Raw genomic sequence first — 16,367 nt, forward strand, 5'->3', positions numbered from 1 at the left:
TCCGTTTCGAACCCCCCAAAATGGCTGCCGATCTCCAAGTTTAATTTAAAAGAAATCTAGTCTAGCAATCTGTGTAAGCAAGTTACAGAAATGCTGCTTGGGTGGGGCGGGTTGGGAAAAGCAAAGGCTTGTCATCAAGGGAATGTTTGTTCCAGACCTGGTTTCGCTGACCCTTTTGAAATGGAAGGAGGTGTGTGTTGTTTTCCCGTTGTTCGATTGCTTGCTGGGGAATTTTGGATTCTACCCAGTGAGTTCGCAAAATCGAGGCTTGTGTAATTCAATGAATCTCTAGCCTTGTTTTTATCGCGTTTTGGTAGGAGAGCTGTTTGACCTAAAAGATGAAGCGTAGAAATTAACGGTTGGTTGTAAGAGTTTGCATTAATTAAGAATATTGATTTAAAAGTGGAGTATGCCAAACAAGAGATCGAGTTTCTTGCCTACCCAGAAGGGGAAGACCTCATCAACAAGAGGATCGATCATAGCCTACCCAGAAGGGGATTTCTCGAAGGGCAGTGGCCTCCGTGATCTAACGACCCAGCTATTCTGATATCTAGAATATACTATTAGTTTTCTGGCAGAATGTCGACTCTGTTTGGAAATGTTCCCAAGTATGGCGTATAGTACTGCAGCGACCTTATTTTCTCTCTTCTGAATCTTACAGTTAAGGGGAGAATTCCCTTGGTTAGATATGATGAATAGCTTTACAGAAAGGAGAGTTTTTCAGATTCTCCTATTCCTACTTGCGTAGACAGTCAATCTCTCTCTCTCTCTCTCTCTCTCTCTCCTTAGATTTATCTGTCATTTGAGTCAGGATGAGACGTTCTAATTATCAACAAGGAAGGGCAGTGGGTAGTTTCAATTGCTCTTTTCATCATAACTAAATCAGTGGTCTCATTCATTTTCACGAAGCTGTTACTTGTTCCTATTACCTGAATACAGTCCCAAGTCAAAAGTAGAAACAGTAGGGAAAAGAGACTGATCTTACAAGCGAAAGATCGGATAATCTATTTTCTGCTTTTTAGGGTCAGTAAAAAGCAGATCAGTGTCATCTTTAGAGGGGGGTGAAAAGGAAAAAAGCATTCGGATGAAAAAGTTGAATTATGGGTCTCTAAAGTTATTTATCGTGCATAGTATCCTTCATTTTCTATGTTATAATGCCATAATTAAGAAAATAATTCTGTATGAACTCCCAAAACCTTTCTTGTCATTACAAATAAGATTCGTCTTAATTAGAATCATAAAACGAGAGAAGCTGAAATTCATACGAATGGGATCTTTATGCAGGACTCTTTAATCCCGTTCACACAGAATGGTTTCATTCACGGAACCGGATCTCATGAACGTAATACTCAAAACTTTGAAGGTAATGCACGTCTTTAAAAGAAGATTGTCGGTGCTGGTAAACCTATCTGGAGCTCTCTAAGTCTTAGCCAATGCAGCTTATATATTTTAATGGCAAATGCTTTGAATAGTTGACTGAAAAGGAGGTGTTTGAGTGCTATATAAAGCTGTGGGCTCTTTTGGTCAACGTCAAAAGCTGCATATCCTCCTCCCCATCACCTTATTTCCAAAGAAAAAAGATATTTTGTAGTGCAACCCAGCAACATAGTGTGTGGTTATCTGCTCGTACCATGGATCACCACCCAGGACAGAGATTCTCTTCGAAATGGAGTTTATTGGCTTACCAGAGAGGACTCTTCGGACTGAAGAGTAGAGAAAAAGAATTGTGGCTGTCCACGTAAAGATTTCTCCAATGCGCGCAGACTTGTGTTCTGAGACGCTATTTGTAAATACTGAAGCCACTTTAAGAATCTGCTTTGCGACAAAGTAACTCTCCTCGGGCGATGAAACGAAAACAACACGATCACTTAAAAATCTCGAGTGATTTTGTCCGTCCATAAGGGAAGTGGAAGTGGCATAGTGGTTGCATGGAGAGTAAAGGGACATTAGAGCTAGGGGGATGTGCTGATGAAAATGAAACCGACTCTTTCTCTCTCTCTCTGAGAAAAATTTACGCGACACGAAGAAGAATGGCTACGGAAAATTGTCTGAATTTTTCTTTTATTTATTATTCTTATCATTTTACATAGTTACATAGGTATTTATAGAGTTTAAGGGTGAATAATCACCACACAATCCTCTGTTTCATGGAAAATTCATTGTCACACATGTTATTGTTTATCTTACTTCTTCTCTAAGCTTCTTGCCACCACAACAAACTTACCGACATAAGTTGTCAGCTCAACTCTTAATCACGAAGTTTCCTTGAGTTGGCCTTGGATCATGGATTATGGATCAAGTTTATAATCCAACGCCCCCCTCTTAACTTGATCGAACATCCAAAGTAAATTTTTTAATCTTGTGAAGTTTTTGATTCCTTTTGTGCATTTCTTCATAGGCTTGCAATATTCCTTGGAGTTACTTGATCGTCATTTCTTCCAAATCTTTAATTTCTTCAATCATCATGAGGATGTGCAGAGTATCTTATTTACACATCTTTTAACTTTTCACTATTGATTAGAGACAACTACTGGTTCGAAATAGACTCAGATGTTTTAATATGTAAGGATTCAAATTCACCTCTTAATGTTTGGAGACGGACATTCTTCACCTTCTTGAATCCTTTGAAAAAGGTTTGCAATTTCTCCCACGCTTCTCCGGTGGAGGTTGCACTCAAAATCTTTTCAAAACCATCGTCATCTAATGCTTGATAGAAGAGGTAGAGAATTTTCTTGTCTCTCTTTCTTAAATCCTTCAAAGTTGTCTTTTGCTCTTGTGTAAGAGCATCTTCTCTTTTTAGCTTGCTAAAGCTTTTTTCAATGATGTCCCAAACATTGTGTATTCCAAGAAGAGCCTTCATTTTGATACTCTAGCTGTCATAATGAGTGTCAAAACTTGGAAGGATAACATACTATTTGTCATATTTCTTAATAAAGAAAACTTTGGAAATTTGTTTCAAAGTTTATAGTTTATCAAATTGAACCTCTCGATGAGACGAATCCAATGCCACCAAAATCACGCCGATCGGACGTCGGACGAGCTACCATGAGCCACCAAAACGCTGTTGAGTCAACTCACAGAGTTGAGCCGAATCGGCCGAGTTGGAACCGGGTTGAATAAGATCTGGACAAGTTCGATGGAGCAGAACTGGTTGTTTTAACGAATCTGGAAAAGAATCGTGAACCTGGTCGAGGAGAAAACCATTTGATGAACACGAAAAAATAAGAATTCGGGAATCGGGATTGTCTTCTTTCTCTGTCGAAAAAACAGAGATACGTCATCTTCTCTAATCGCGCGTCGGCCATGTACACACACAGCCAATGGCTAAGCTCGTAGGAAAAGAGTTGGATGTGGCTGGAAGAAAACCACGTGAGTCTCCATATCTATTCCCAAAGTTATCGAGGCCAAAACTCCTCTGTCACCGTGAGGAGGAGCAATAACAGATACTGCAACAAGTGGAGACTTCCAAGGAACGTTAGGCTAGAACTGACAGCGGAACCAAAGCTTAACAATGGAAGTCTTGTTGACTGAGCTCTGATACCACTGTGATGAAAAAGAAGCTGACTCTCTATCACTCTGAGAGAAATTTACGCTCGGACAAGAAGAAGGATGGCTATGGATAATTCTCTGAATTTTTCTTTTCTTTCTTCTTTTTATCGTTTTACATAGTTACATAGGTATTTATAGAGTTTAAGGGTGAATAATCACCACACAATCCTCTGTTTCAGGGCAAATTCATTGCCACACACGTTGTTGTTTATCTTACTTCTTCTCCAAGCTTCTTGCTAGCACAACAAACTTAAGGATTTAAGTTGCCAGCTCAACTCTTAATCACGAAGCTTCTTTGAGTTGGGCTTGGATCATGGATCAAGTTTATAATCCAACATGTACTCTTTCTCCAAGGGGAAGCAATCAGGTTCGGTAGTTAAAATGTCATATAGGTTCTCTTTTATCGATACAACTAGTAGAGATAAACAGTTAATGTGCAATGGGACTACCATCGTCTGTGGCTATTTGAATAGGAAATGAAAATGAGAAGTGAGATAAAAACGACAACAATTGTCTCCTAAATCTTAATCATAAAGGTTTACTCTCAGACACACACGCATGCAATTCTTATAGCTGGAATGATAGCATCTAGGAGGGTAGCTTCTCAAATTTTCATTTTTAATTACTAAAGTCACATGATATGAAATAACCGGCAGAGAAAGAGGGAGGGGAGTTCGCCTTTTTCAGCAGAGCTCTGGGTAGCAAAAAAAAAAAACGAAAGGGGAATGGTGGGGAAGAGGACTTTTCCCCTCCTTCTGTGGGCTAATGTAGTGGAAGAGGGAAGGCAAAGACCTCCAATCTTTTCTGGAGATGGCTGCATTTCTGTTCTAGTTCCTGTTGAGGAAGACAACTCATATAAAACACGAGCATTACACTGGCCGAAATTCCACCCAGCAAGGCCTGAACATGGTGAAAGGAGTTTCTCAAGTTCCAACGAGACCGACCACATTGCTTTTATATTAAAACAAGCATGTAGAGACACGGTCAGATTGAGGAGCAAAAACCCCACATCTCTAGGTGGATTCAAGTTGTCTCCACTTCTATCATATCTCACCCTATAGTGTCTAACCTGCAGATATTTGTGGACTTGGACCCACAAATATATGGGCTAAATACGAACCTAGTCAATGAGATTCTATTCGGCCTCTTATTTACCTAGAAACTAAAATTTAAACTTACACCTAAAAATGGACGATTAATTGATAAAAGGTTTAAGGGCCACATCCAGCCCGTCTAACGTCGTGCGGAGTCTGGCGCGCATATTTCTTCACTTTTGCTCTTCTCTCGTTTTAACCTGTCCCTCTACCCTTGATTCACGGTGCTTTGCTCTGTACAGGAAAATTCAGTAGGATTTTCAGTTTTGTGCCGTTGCCCTGTGCCCAGCTCTGAAGACTGTGCTAGTCACAGTCCCTGTTTGGATTCGGGATCTTTCAGTGTTTGTTTGTGAAGAAATCTACCTCTTGCTCTCCCGCCATGGATTTGAAAACTACCGCCAGATGGAAGCGGGCTCACTTTCTCCAACACAAGAAAGCTGCCCAAAAACCCAGACCCCAAATCCCTTCATCAAGCAATGCAAACCGTCAGAATCAAAATAAAGAGAAAGCTCGTCTCTTCCTTCGAACTGGGAGCGATACGAAGGTAAATTCGATTCTGGCACCGAGGATGTTTCTGGAATCAAACCGCATACGACATCTGAAAATGACACCGTGGAGCCAAGAAGCAAGGGGGTTGACTTCGCTTTCTTGATTTCCCAGGCTCAGATTGAGCAGCGAACACGCCCTAAAACTTCTCCCGACAGCTATGCTTTTACTGGCATGACCTTTCAACTTCAGTCTAACTCATGCACGCTTGTTTCTTTACTAGTTAAATACTGATGAACTAAGGAGGAAAGTTAAATCAAGTACCTGCATTTTCTGGATGAGGCAAGTATCGATTGAGCTGACGTCTTTATGTTCAGCTGTCTCAAAAAGTTTTCATAGTTTAATTAGCTAGGAATAAAAATCATCTGCTTTGCGAGTTTCTTATCTTCTCTTGATTTTATTGCTAGAACATGGGAGTACATATTAGGACAAGTAGTAGGTATCAAGACCAAGAGGTAGCTTTTAGTCTGAGGCTATTAGAATGTTCAAAGACCGCTAGATTTGACTTTAAATGAAAGAATCGGAGGAAAGATTATTCGATATCCTCTAAGTGTTGAAGCCTTAGAAGCCTCAGTAATATCGATGTCAAACCTTGTAACATTTGAATAGAGAGCTTGAGAGACTCATTTAAAACTCAATGATCTTTTATATAGAGGAAAAAATGTATGATAGTTAGGAAGTTTTTCTGTTTATGCACTTTGCTCGTATTTCTTTCACTCCTATAACGTTCAGTTCAATGTGCTGATCTGGTTAGACATTGCTTGATTCGAGCTGACTTAGAAAGGCTTTTTCAGTAGCTGTTACCTTTTCAATTGTCCTTTTTTACAGCTCAGTACCAATGCTGTGAGTAAATTGAGTTGTTCCTCAAGTTTATGTTCATCTTATTGTTCATTCAAACATACAATGGGAGATGAAGATTGAGACTACAGGTCTTCACTTGTAGGTCATGTAGAGAATTTTGCCTTGTAACCGAGTTTCATATGCATTGCATTGTTTTTACAGGGAAAATTTAGATTGGATGCTATAAAAATATTCTGGCTCTCTATAAGAGAAGTCTAACTACAAGTTTTGAGATTTATATCGACGGATAAGCTCCACCATTTCAGTTAGAGGAGAAAGCCTCTTGTCATGGTGTACATATGATAATTTCATTGTGGATGACAATACAACATCTACCCATGAGGTTCTACCTTGTAACATTTTTATTCTTTCAATGCTGTAGTTGAATCTGCAGTATACTCATACTAAGTTCATTTTGTATTGCTGTGTAATTTTTTGGATCAATCATTTGTGACCTTCTCATATGCATGTTTGTTCCATGTTCTGTAGGCTTCATTTCTCTCCTTGGATTTGCATGCTCTTGTAGTGCAACTTGAATGGATAGATGTCTCCAAAAGGCTCTTAATTGAAGAAGATTTGCTACCAATAGTGCATGTAAGTATTGTTCTGACTTTTGTAGCAGATATACCATCAGAAATTCATCTTAATTTTCTGCCTATGGTGCTTTGAGAAAATTAAGATGGCTTTGAAGGTTGAAAGAGTTGAAAATGGGCTTTTAATGGTGAACTAGTGGTTTGCCACTTCTTTCACATGGTTGGAGTTTATGGCAAAGTTTATTTGGTATACTCCTGACCACTAAGATGAAGAATTTTAGTAAGCCACAGAGTTCCGTTATTGCTATTTCTTTTTTTTTTTTGTTTCACGCTATCTTTTTCTGCTGTTGATTATGAACATAATGTCCATCTGTATGATCAGAAAATAAGCATAAACTTGGATGGACAATAGTCGATATACAAAATATGTAATACAAAGAGTGATGCCATTCAGGTGTCTAATAGTGTATCATTCTTGAGACACATAATCATCTTGATTGACAAATACTATCCGTCAAGAGGAAAGAGAATTGTTGAATCGCCATTTCTCATTGCTCTAAAAAAAAAGAGAATTATGATCCAACAAATCAAGTACTGCTGTCAACAACTCAATATACTCCATTCCACATGCCTTGATTTTTTTGTTGTTTTTAGAGGCAAGACCCAGATCCTCCTACCCCAGTGGTGGCCATTCAGCTGAACATGGCATCCGGTATTTTGTAACTCGAGATCGTATAACTGATTTTAGATTGCAAAGGAAACCTGTCTAAATTTTAGTTTTTAAAATAGAGAAGAGCACCTTTTCTTGCAAATGCCTGAACTGGAGAACATCCTGATCAAAATAGCTATTTTTTTTTTCAGAAAGTGCAATCAACAAATTTGACATGAAAACAGTGCCATCCTAAACCAACCTCTCTTTTCCACTTCAAGGTTCCTCATAGTTACCTTAAACCTAACTCAATTAGATATAAACAAGAGCTTATCTGAATTCAAGAAGCTTTCTCTTAGGTTATGGTAAACAACTGTCATGATGATGATGCTCTGAAAAAAATCAAAAAAAGCAGAGAATTTTGCAAGGAAGGACTAAGGGCAAGAGTGGAAAAAGGAATTGAGAGGAGTAAGAGATAAAAATGTTTATGAGAAGAATAATGGAGTAAACCCATAATGAGAGCTGAAATTTGGAGAGGAAGAAAAGCATGAGACAACTAATTGAGTATTGCTGTCAATACCTTTCATCCTTTCTGAGCTGGGGATGTGAGCATTACATTGTTAATGACGTAACTGTGTTATGATGAGAAGAGCAGTGGAATAAAACCTATTTTATGGGAAAGCTGAGGTTTGGAGGGGAAGGGAAAATGTGACAATGAATTAAGTATTGTGTCTATACCCTTCATCCTCTCTGAGCTAGTGGATGTCAGCATTAGTTTGTTAATGATGTGGATGTGTTAAGCTCTTATGTTCCAATTTAAGATATCACATGAGAGTTGATTTTGATTACAAACACACCTGTGATTTAACCTAGTGTCTATATTTTTTAATGGTTCAATTAGAAGATGCTTTTTTATATTAAGGATGTGGTGGGAACACCAGTATGCCCATCAGCCCCAGTGGACCCACCAATTACGATTCAAATTATTTTATAATTCCTTTTTTATTTTTATTTTATCTTTCCCAATTTAATGGACTTAATCAGATAGTGATCTTATCTATTTTGAATTTTAAAATTCAATTTTATTTGATTTATAATTCCTGATTTTATTGGATTTGATCAGCTAGTGTTCTTATCTATTTTGAATTTAAAATTTTAATTTTAGTTATTTATAGGCTATAATCGGATGTTGAAAGTAGCTTTGAAGATGAATTAATAAAATCCTTGTTCTGGTCTCTCCCTTTCTCCCTCCCCTTTCTTCTTCTTCTTCTTCCCCTTCTTCTTTTTTCTTCTTTATCCTTCTTCTTCTAAATTATTCTTCTCAATTCTCCTATCTATCATTCCAAACTCTCCTTTCTTCCTCTCTACTTTACAAGGTGCGATTTTAATTGACGTATCCGAATATCGATTAACTGCTGGAACTACAAAATGCATTGATTAAGATAAAAGAAATAATGAAATTTCAGAAAGTTCAATTTTCAAATTTGACCAATAAACCAACCTCAGTGTCATCCTTGATAAATCTGTTTCCTCTTTCAAAGTTACCCAAAGGTAATTATGAAAATTTCCTTCTTGAATGCAATTCTTCCAGAAATCTTTGAATTTTTTCTTCACCTTCAGACAGAAAATTAGGCTTAAAACTAACACTAAACCAGTTCAGAATTTTCCTGTTAGGGTAGACAGAGTTATGGTGGGCAAAATATTTTGGAAGGAAGTTAAAGAAGGTGGGAAATATGTGCAAGTGCTAATGCACATAAGCAAAAGGGTAGGAAGGGGGACGGGGAAAATTTGTCGGAGAGAAGAGGACAAGGACACACAACCTCTCTCATAAGTGAGAGAGGAAGAATACAGTCAAATCAGCTTGCTGATTTTCTAGGTAAGCAGGTAGGGAAGATAGTGAGGCAAGTTCAGAGGGGAACCCAACCAGACTGAGGTGGGGATGGGTTAACAAAGCTGCCTCGCCTGGCAGGGACGGTTATGCTATAAAAACCTGTAATGGACCCAACCGGTAAATATGTTTATACTAGATAAGTTTGTAATGTACCATCATATAATATGATATCAAATAATTTTGTTTCATATTTAGAGCAAGGCGGGGTAGAGCCCCATGTAGGGGTGGCATCGAGTCGAGCCAAGCTCGAGCCTGCATATGTTCGAGCTTGGCTTGATCTGAATGCTTCAAACTTGAGCTCGAGCTCAGCCTCGAGCCTAAATTGGAATTGAGCTCGAGCCAAAAAAATTAAACCGACTTGGAGCTCAAGCTCGAGGCGGTTTCGAGCTCCAACCTACTGTTAAAACTACAAAAATAAATAAAGAGAATATATTGATGGGCTTAGTACCATTGAATTGCATTTATGGAGCATACTAGCGTACAATAGTCAACTTAATAGACCTAATAGAAAGAGCAAACCCCTCCATCGATAGTGTCTATTCTATTGAAAGCAACAACATTAGATGTTGAGGGAATCAAAAGGGCTGAACGACCAATTGTCTTTGAGGTTTGAGGTAAATAAAAGTAATCATCAACAAACCAAAGAGGAAATTGACTAGAGTAATTAGAGTCAAAGGTATTTTTGTAAAAAAATCTATACTAATGAGTCGACTCACTAGCTAACAAACCAAGCTTGGAAAATCTTGAACTTGGCTTGTTATACTTAACGAACCTTATTTCAAATTTGAGCTCGAGCTGACCTCAAGTAAAAACTGAACTAGACCGAGCATTTTTCAAGTTGAGCTCGAACGGTTTGTGAACCGGTTTGGCTTGGTGCCACCATTGGCCCCACGGGTTTCACAAGGACTGGGCAAAGACAGGGTTGGGAGATAGGTTGGTGGAGCAGAGACGGGGTTAAAAGTCAACCCCGTCAGAGATTTTTCACAGGGACGGGGTCATAGATGGACCCATTGCCATCCATATATGCAAAGGGTCTCCCTCCCATTTCTCATTGTAACAGAGACCTCCTTCTCTTGTTGTTCTTTGCTTTTGGCTTTGAAATGAAAATTGTCTTTCTCCAGAAAAAGAGTACAGCCAAATCTGATTTTAACATAATGTTAACAAGATCGTTCCATATGTCTTATGCAGTCTTAAATTCAATACAAAAGACTCTCAGGTCCCAAGGAATGTGACTAAAATCTCGACACTTTTTATCTCCTATGTAGATGCTCCTGAGAAGTTCATTCTCACTTAATTATTTTCACATCATTAAATTCCCTGTAGGGTGAACAAGATGTGGAAGTAATTTGGAGGATTTTAGGTCAATTTTTATTCTTTTAAATCTGCTCTCAAGAACACAAGTTTTTGACATGATTCATTTTAATCATTTAATGTCTTACGAAAGACTTTTTTTGTTTTGTTACCGAGCCTTTTGCTCTGAAAGTAATACACTTTTTTGTGATTTAGAGTGATACTGTAATGTTCAAAGTCCTTTCAGTTGATCATATACAAACCTTTTCCTCCATGTCTGTATGCTTAAAAGGTTATTTCATTCTGTTGAATGATTTGACATGAACTTGACAAGCTCTTTACAATGAGTATCAATCTTACTTGCAAATTAACCAAGTTGGCATAAGCTGCTCTTATGTGAAGTGCACAGTAGTGGTTGTGGCTCAGATCAACTGAAACCTGTTAACTATGGAAGTGCCTAATCCAATCACTCAAACCCAACTCCCCCACAAGATCCCCTTTACGTTTTCTTTTTTGTTTTTGGAATTGAATCTCAACACAGACTCTAAACTCATGGGTAGGGTTTGGGTTGGATAGATGGGAGGGGTCTGGGACTACCTTCAGTTTGTACATCACAACAGTTACCTTCAACTTGGTTCAATTTCATTTCTCTCTTAAGCAACTGTCTTGCTTCATAATCTTTCTCTAGAATGAGTATTATGCAAATCTACCTCTCTTAAGCATGAGTATTGTGCATCACACCAGTTCTTGACAATCTTATTGAAATTTTTAGTACTTCAGAGAATTATTACACAACTATTGTAAAAGGTGATCTGAAATTCCGTATAGTGAATAGAATATATGCGTTTGGACTGGTCCAACTGAAGATTTGCATTAAAAAACTACAAAACTAGATGAAAAGGAAAACATACAGAGCCGCCTCCATAGTCAGAATCTGGGTCAATGCTGGCAGGAAAGGAGGAAGAAGAAGAGGGAGTTGGGGGGCAAGATTTAGCTGCCAGTCATTTTCAATGCCAGGTGACAACCTGATCTGGCTGGTGAAGTGAAGGGAAGTAAAGAGGGAAGAGTGGAATTTGACTTTCTTTTTTGGAAGCATTGGAATTGCAGGCAAAAAGAGTAGTCAAATCCAAATTTCTTAGCCAGTTCCATTGACACACACAGTGCGTCACAATGGACACTCTGCTTGAAGAAAATTGGATTTCTGAAACTCCTGATACCTGATACTGACGCACCTCTTTGACATACTTTTTAGAGAGCCGAATGCACATTGTTATGAGCATCATTTGTACTTTGTATTCTGTTCAGGGGCTTGAGGGTGTCAAAATCTATGATGTGAACAATTCCGAAGATGATGTGCACCCATTAGCGAGAGGAATCTACTGCTATGGAGGACGTTCATGATGGTTACAGATTGATGCCTTCCACCACTGAAGGATGTGACGGTTCACTAGATGCCACACAAGCATCAGATAAGGAAAATTCAAGCAGGATCTTTCCAGTTCACGTCCCCATGCCAAGCCCATTAAAAGATCAAAAACCATCCAGGAGATCAGCACAAGTGACAATAGAGAGGCTGGCGATAAACTTTTTCGCAAGATTTGAGGCAACAAGTGCAGAAGCAGAACTTGAGATGCTTCTCAACACTGTCTGTTTCCAAACCAAAAGATGGTTTTGATTCATGGCTGGATACAATATAAATCATTATTTTATGCACTATGCTGCTCAATGTCTTTTAACATTAACTGTTCAACACTTTGGTCACACCCTAAAATATCATTGGCGTTGCTCTGGTGTTGGTCAATATTAGACTATGCATCCTCATCTCTTAGATTTGGGGCGTAAGTGGCCGCACTGTGGACATCCCACTTTGTATTTGTATTGGAAGGATAGAGTTGATAACCAAATTTGTTACTACTTTATAGGCTGAAATGGTTCCCACCAGACATTCATAAGCCGTTACCCCTAGACAAGAAAAGATGAGATCCATCAATTGCATGTTGAATTAGTAGCAATAACAAAGTGCTCGAAGAACTCAAGATTGGGATGTGTTATGTACTATGATTTTTTTATAACAGAGCCACAGGCCCACAAGCACACTGGAGAAAAATCTGAAATCTAAAAAACTTGTCGAAAAAGTTATGCTAAATACGGCTTCGTTATTGCAGGGCATTGGTTCTCGAAGGTGTCTAGATTCTAGAAACTGTGGACCGTGACCGTGATGGCATCTGGGCGTCGACACATCAATGGTTACAAGTTACAAGTTAAAACGCTAAAAACCTAGTGGCGCACACAGGCAGCCCCCCCGAGTTGTGAATGGGTCGACCTCCTATCCCCAAAATTTACACGGTTTTCTTTTCTTTTTCTTCGAATGGTAAATATATAAAAGGAGTTAGGAGTGAGAAGGAAATGGCTTGAGCTATTTGAAGATACTGGATATGCATGGAGACATAAATCGGGTAATTATGTAATCTTTTCATAGAAAACAGATACCAATTTACACTAAAAGATTTCAAACAATCGATATACATGTCACAAAAATGTAATTTTCTTCCTAATCAGGGATAGAAGGCGAGAGAAAAAAAAAAAAAAAAAAAAGAGGTACAAGGACTCTGGGGACCCTAATGGCTGAAACGAAAAACGAAAGATGAATACACGTCCGGTCAAAGCCAGAGGGCGCCCGCTTTCTTCAAAATCGGGATCAATTCTCCGGAGATATGCGCTGCCATTAGCCACTCCAGTCCGCCCACGAGCTTACCGCCGATGAACACCGCCGGAAATTGCAGACTTTGGTCGCCGGAGATCTCGAAAATCACTTTCCCATCCTCCACTTCATGGACGAGCGGGTTGACGCCGAGTCCCAGAAGGAGACGCTTCACAACGTGACACATGCAGCACCCACGTCGCCCCACGACCAGCACAGCATTCTCCGACGCAAGATTCCAAACTCTCTCAGACGTGCTACAGTTGTCACTGCCGCTGCTACCCTTGTCGTCGTCGTCTCCCTTCACCTTGGCCGCAAGCGGCGAAGGGTCGAGCCCCGTCACGGGCACCCATGTGCGGTACGGGATCGCTTGATGCATTGCCTTGGCTAGCAATCGGGCAAACAGAGAAAATCACAGATGGATTGGCGCTTCTGAAACACAGGGAAAGGGGTCGATCGGCACTCAAAGAGGGAGAGATGAAGAGAAGGGAGGGGGGTAAGTGAGGTTTTATACAGGAGCCGTTCGGTTCAAGGCGTAAGGGAGTGGGGCCGTCAACGGCAGTTACAAATCACCACCACCCCTTCGTGTCGTCAGATATCGCTGTGGATGACGTTAGTCATAGGTAGAGCCCAAATGCCGGATTACATCTGCCTGACGTGGATTCTCTTTCTCTCTCCTCCAAATGTGACTCACATGTAGCCATTGATGTCGTCATCTCTCATAAAAGAAGAAAAACCTCTCCGTCATTTATTCCCGAATTGGCACCGAAAATTGGTGTATTTCTAAACCAAGCGCAACCGAACAAGCCACTGCTTTCTCACTGACTACTTCCTTATCTAGCAAAGCCCGAGAAAATTCCCAGATTTTTTCCTTCCGAACAGGCGGCTTACTTACCTACGCTTTCATCCCCCATGATCACTACTGTTTTTAACTATAGAGCGACGGATTAAGGGATTAGCTGATCGTTCGAGATTTTTCCACCGTAATTACTTCTTAGATTTGTCCCGTCTTCTATTTCAATTTTCATCTCTCTTTTTTTTCTTCTTCTGGTGACAGCTTGATTCACAGCGGGACCCTCAGACCACAGACCCTCTCTCTGTTCCTCTGCCCATTCATCCAGGAAGATGAAAAATGAAAGCGGTGGCATGAAAATGACGCGGAGACCGCAATCTTAAGTCGTAAGGGAAGACGCGGAGACAGCAATTTAAACATTGTACGCACCCATCAATTTTCTATGCACGGCGAGGCCTTTTGATCACATAAAAAAGCGAAAACTTCCACCGCCTAACAAACCACGACCCTTTCTGCTCCATACTCGGTACAGTAGAAAAGAGAACGAAGTCGTTAAGGGTAATTCAAGGGGAGATCAGAGCTGCAGTACAGCAGAGAAAATAAACACGCTCGATTACGGTGGACTGATTCCGTCGAATTCTTCTCTTCGTCTTATTTTATTTAAAGAGTTAAAAAGGGAGAGCTGATATTGGAGAGTGGCAGAGGAGGAGGAGAGCCGTGTTTTTGTCTTTTTATTCCGACAGGAACGACTTGAACAAAATGGTGTGAGGAGGGTGTTAGGGTTTGGTGTAATATTAGCATGAAGGAGCCCACGTGTCTCATGCTAGCGTGGTCTTCTCTCTCTCTCTCTCTCTCTGCTTTTCCTATATCTCATCATCTCCCCCTCCTTCTACTGGACTCTTTTGTTTTTCCTTTTTCTTAACACGAAACGTGTCAGCTGATAATAATACGCCATCCCTGACGTGACCCGGCTGTTGTAGCTGACATCAACCGAGACGGACCCACATGGAAAAAACCATCCCAACTCTAGCAAAGATATTCGGACCCACACAGATTCTAACCGATCACCTCGTTCAGGCCCCACCAATCGTCTTTTTCTTCACCGATGGGCTAAAGGCGAAGAGATAAAATCACTAGTGGTCCACTCCAGCACCGAGGTGAGATCTCCATGGTCCATTGCCAATAAAAAAAAAGCGACAAATGTCAGATAAAAAAGAGTGGCTGTGGCCATTCTCAAGTGGTGAACCAGTCCATCATTACCATTCGTTTCTCCTAGTGGTCGGTTACACAGATGCGCATCAGAAACGTTTCTGTGTAACATGTGACAGCGTGACATGACAAAAGTCAACATTCAACTACACCTTTAACCTTATACTAGTTTAATAAACGTCATTTAAATAATCCCTAGATAATTAGATGTTTTATAAATCTTAATTAAATCACGATGATATGGACCAGGTACGTCACTCGATTTGTTTCGGCTTCATAGAACCGTGGCTTCGGTGGACTAAGGGCTTACGGAAGTCTCCGTGTCCGACGAGGACAATGCGCGGCGGCGGCGGCGGCGGCAAAACGACTCCGACCTCGTGCCTTCGTCCAAGTGCCATTGCAAAGTCAAAACAGCGGTCCCGCACTCACGCGACAATTTGCCGGCCATCCCACTATACACGTACTTGTAAGTCGAAACCTTCTCCTTCTTACGCTCCGGAGTTTTTCTATCGATAAAACAAAAGCAGGCTCGTTGGATTTCATCAGCTCAGCGTTTGCCCTGGTCAAATCAAACCTCCCAACCATGGAAGCCTAAACGACACAGGAGACGATCATTTATTCTCAAATTTACTGCTGCGTGAGACACACACACACACTAAAACAAAAAAAACAAAAAAATAGAGGAATTAAGAATGGAAAAGAGAGAGGGAAGACGATAAAAGGAGCGGCAGGTGGGTGGGTTTGTGGTTATAATGTTCGTCGGATCGAAACACCCATCATTCATCTCTATCACCGACTCCCTCTCCATCGATTAAAGGCGCTTATACTGTTGGGAATTAAATTTTCAGGCATGACGACTGACGGCTGAGGACTCATTCCTTTTACCTCCGTATTGTTTCTTCTTTATGGCCTTTTGACCTCTATTCGGATCTGCTTCGTCTTGTTGCTACCGAGAATTAAAAACAAAAAAGGAATAAAGAGCAATCTCCTGCTAGTTTGGTGGCAAAGAGGATTTTATTAATCAGGGGGAGATATGGATGCACTGTCTGCTGATGCACAGAAGCAACCAGTGTCTGCCCCTGGATGACACGCGTAATGGGGACAAAAACCGGCCGACTCTAGCTAATCCCATAAACGACTAAACTAAAGCATTTTTTCTTCCTTTCTTTTGAACCAACCAAGAATTAGATACAGACAACGGAAGAGAAATCTTGGGAGCAAAAGCGGGATTCGTGATTCATTCGGGACGAGAGAGAACGCCATGGTTAACGG

General features: G+C 40.3%; 2 protein-coding genes across 2 annotated transcripts; one reads left to right on the top strand and one right to left on the bottom strand.

Annotated features, from left to right (window-relative positions):
* Window positions 1–4,855: 4,855 nt before the first annotated feature.
* On the top strand, window positions 4,856–12,267 carry LOC137960126 (uncharacterized). Its single transcript, XM_068807631.1, has 3 exons — window positions 4,856–5,187; window positions 6,519–6,623; window positions 11,698–12,267. The coding sequence occupies exons 1-3, from the start codon at window positions 5,023–5,025 to the stop codon at window positions 11,791–11,793; spliced, it is 366 nt and encodes a 121-aa protein (XP_068663732.1). The 5' UTR covers window positions 4,856–5,022; the 3' UTR covers window positions 11,794–12,267.
* Window positions 12,268–13,052: 785 nt separating this feature from the next.
* On the bottom strand, window positions 13,053–13,472 carry LOC137959805 (putative glutaredoxin-C14). The gene has a single exon (XM_068807166.1). The coding sequence runs from the start codon at window positions 13,470–13,472 to the stop codon at window positions 13,053–13,055; it is 420 nt and encodes a 139-aa protein (XP_068663267.1).
* Window positions 13,473–16,367: the final 2,895 nt, after the last annotated feature.

This window comes from Aristolochia californica, unplaced genomic scaffold, assembly GCF_029961685.1.
Source record: "Aristolochia californica isolate CCGP_79_NKW_82.1479 unplaced genomic scaffold, dmAriCali1.0.hap1 SCAF_1, whole genome shotgun sequence".
Taxonomy (NCBI): Eukaryota; Viridiplantae; Streptophyta; class Magnoliopsida; order Piperales; family Aristolochiaceae; genus Aristolochia; species Aristolochia californica.

What these genes read in the sequence shown, in the direction of transcription:
- LOC137960126 (XM_068807631.1), top strand. Translation starts at nt 5,023, where the DNA reads ATGGATTTGAAAACTACCGCCAGATGGAAGCGGGCTCACTTTCTCCAA. An exon ending in GAACTGGGAGCGATACGAAG is followed by an intron (nt 5,188 to 6,518) that starts GTAAATTCGATT and finishes CATGTTCTGTAG; the next exon opens with GCTTCATTTCTCTCCTTGGA. An exon ending in ATTTGCTACCAATAGTGCAT is followed by an intron (nt 6,624 to 11,697) that starts GTAAGTATTGTT and finishes TATTCTGTTCAG; the next exon opens with GGGCTTGAGGGTGTCAAAAT.
- LOC137959805 (XM_068807166.1), bottom strand. Translation starts at nt 13,472, where the DNA reads ATGCATCAAGCGATCCCGTACCGCACATGGGTGCCCGTGACGGGGCTC.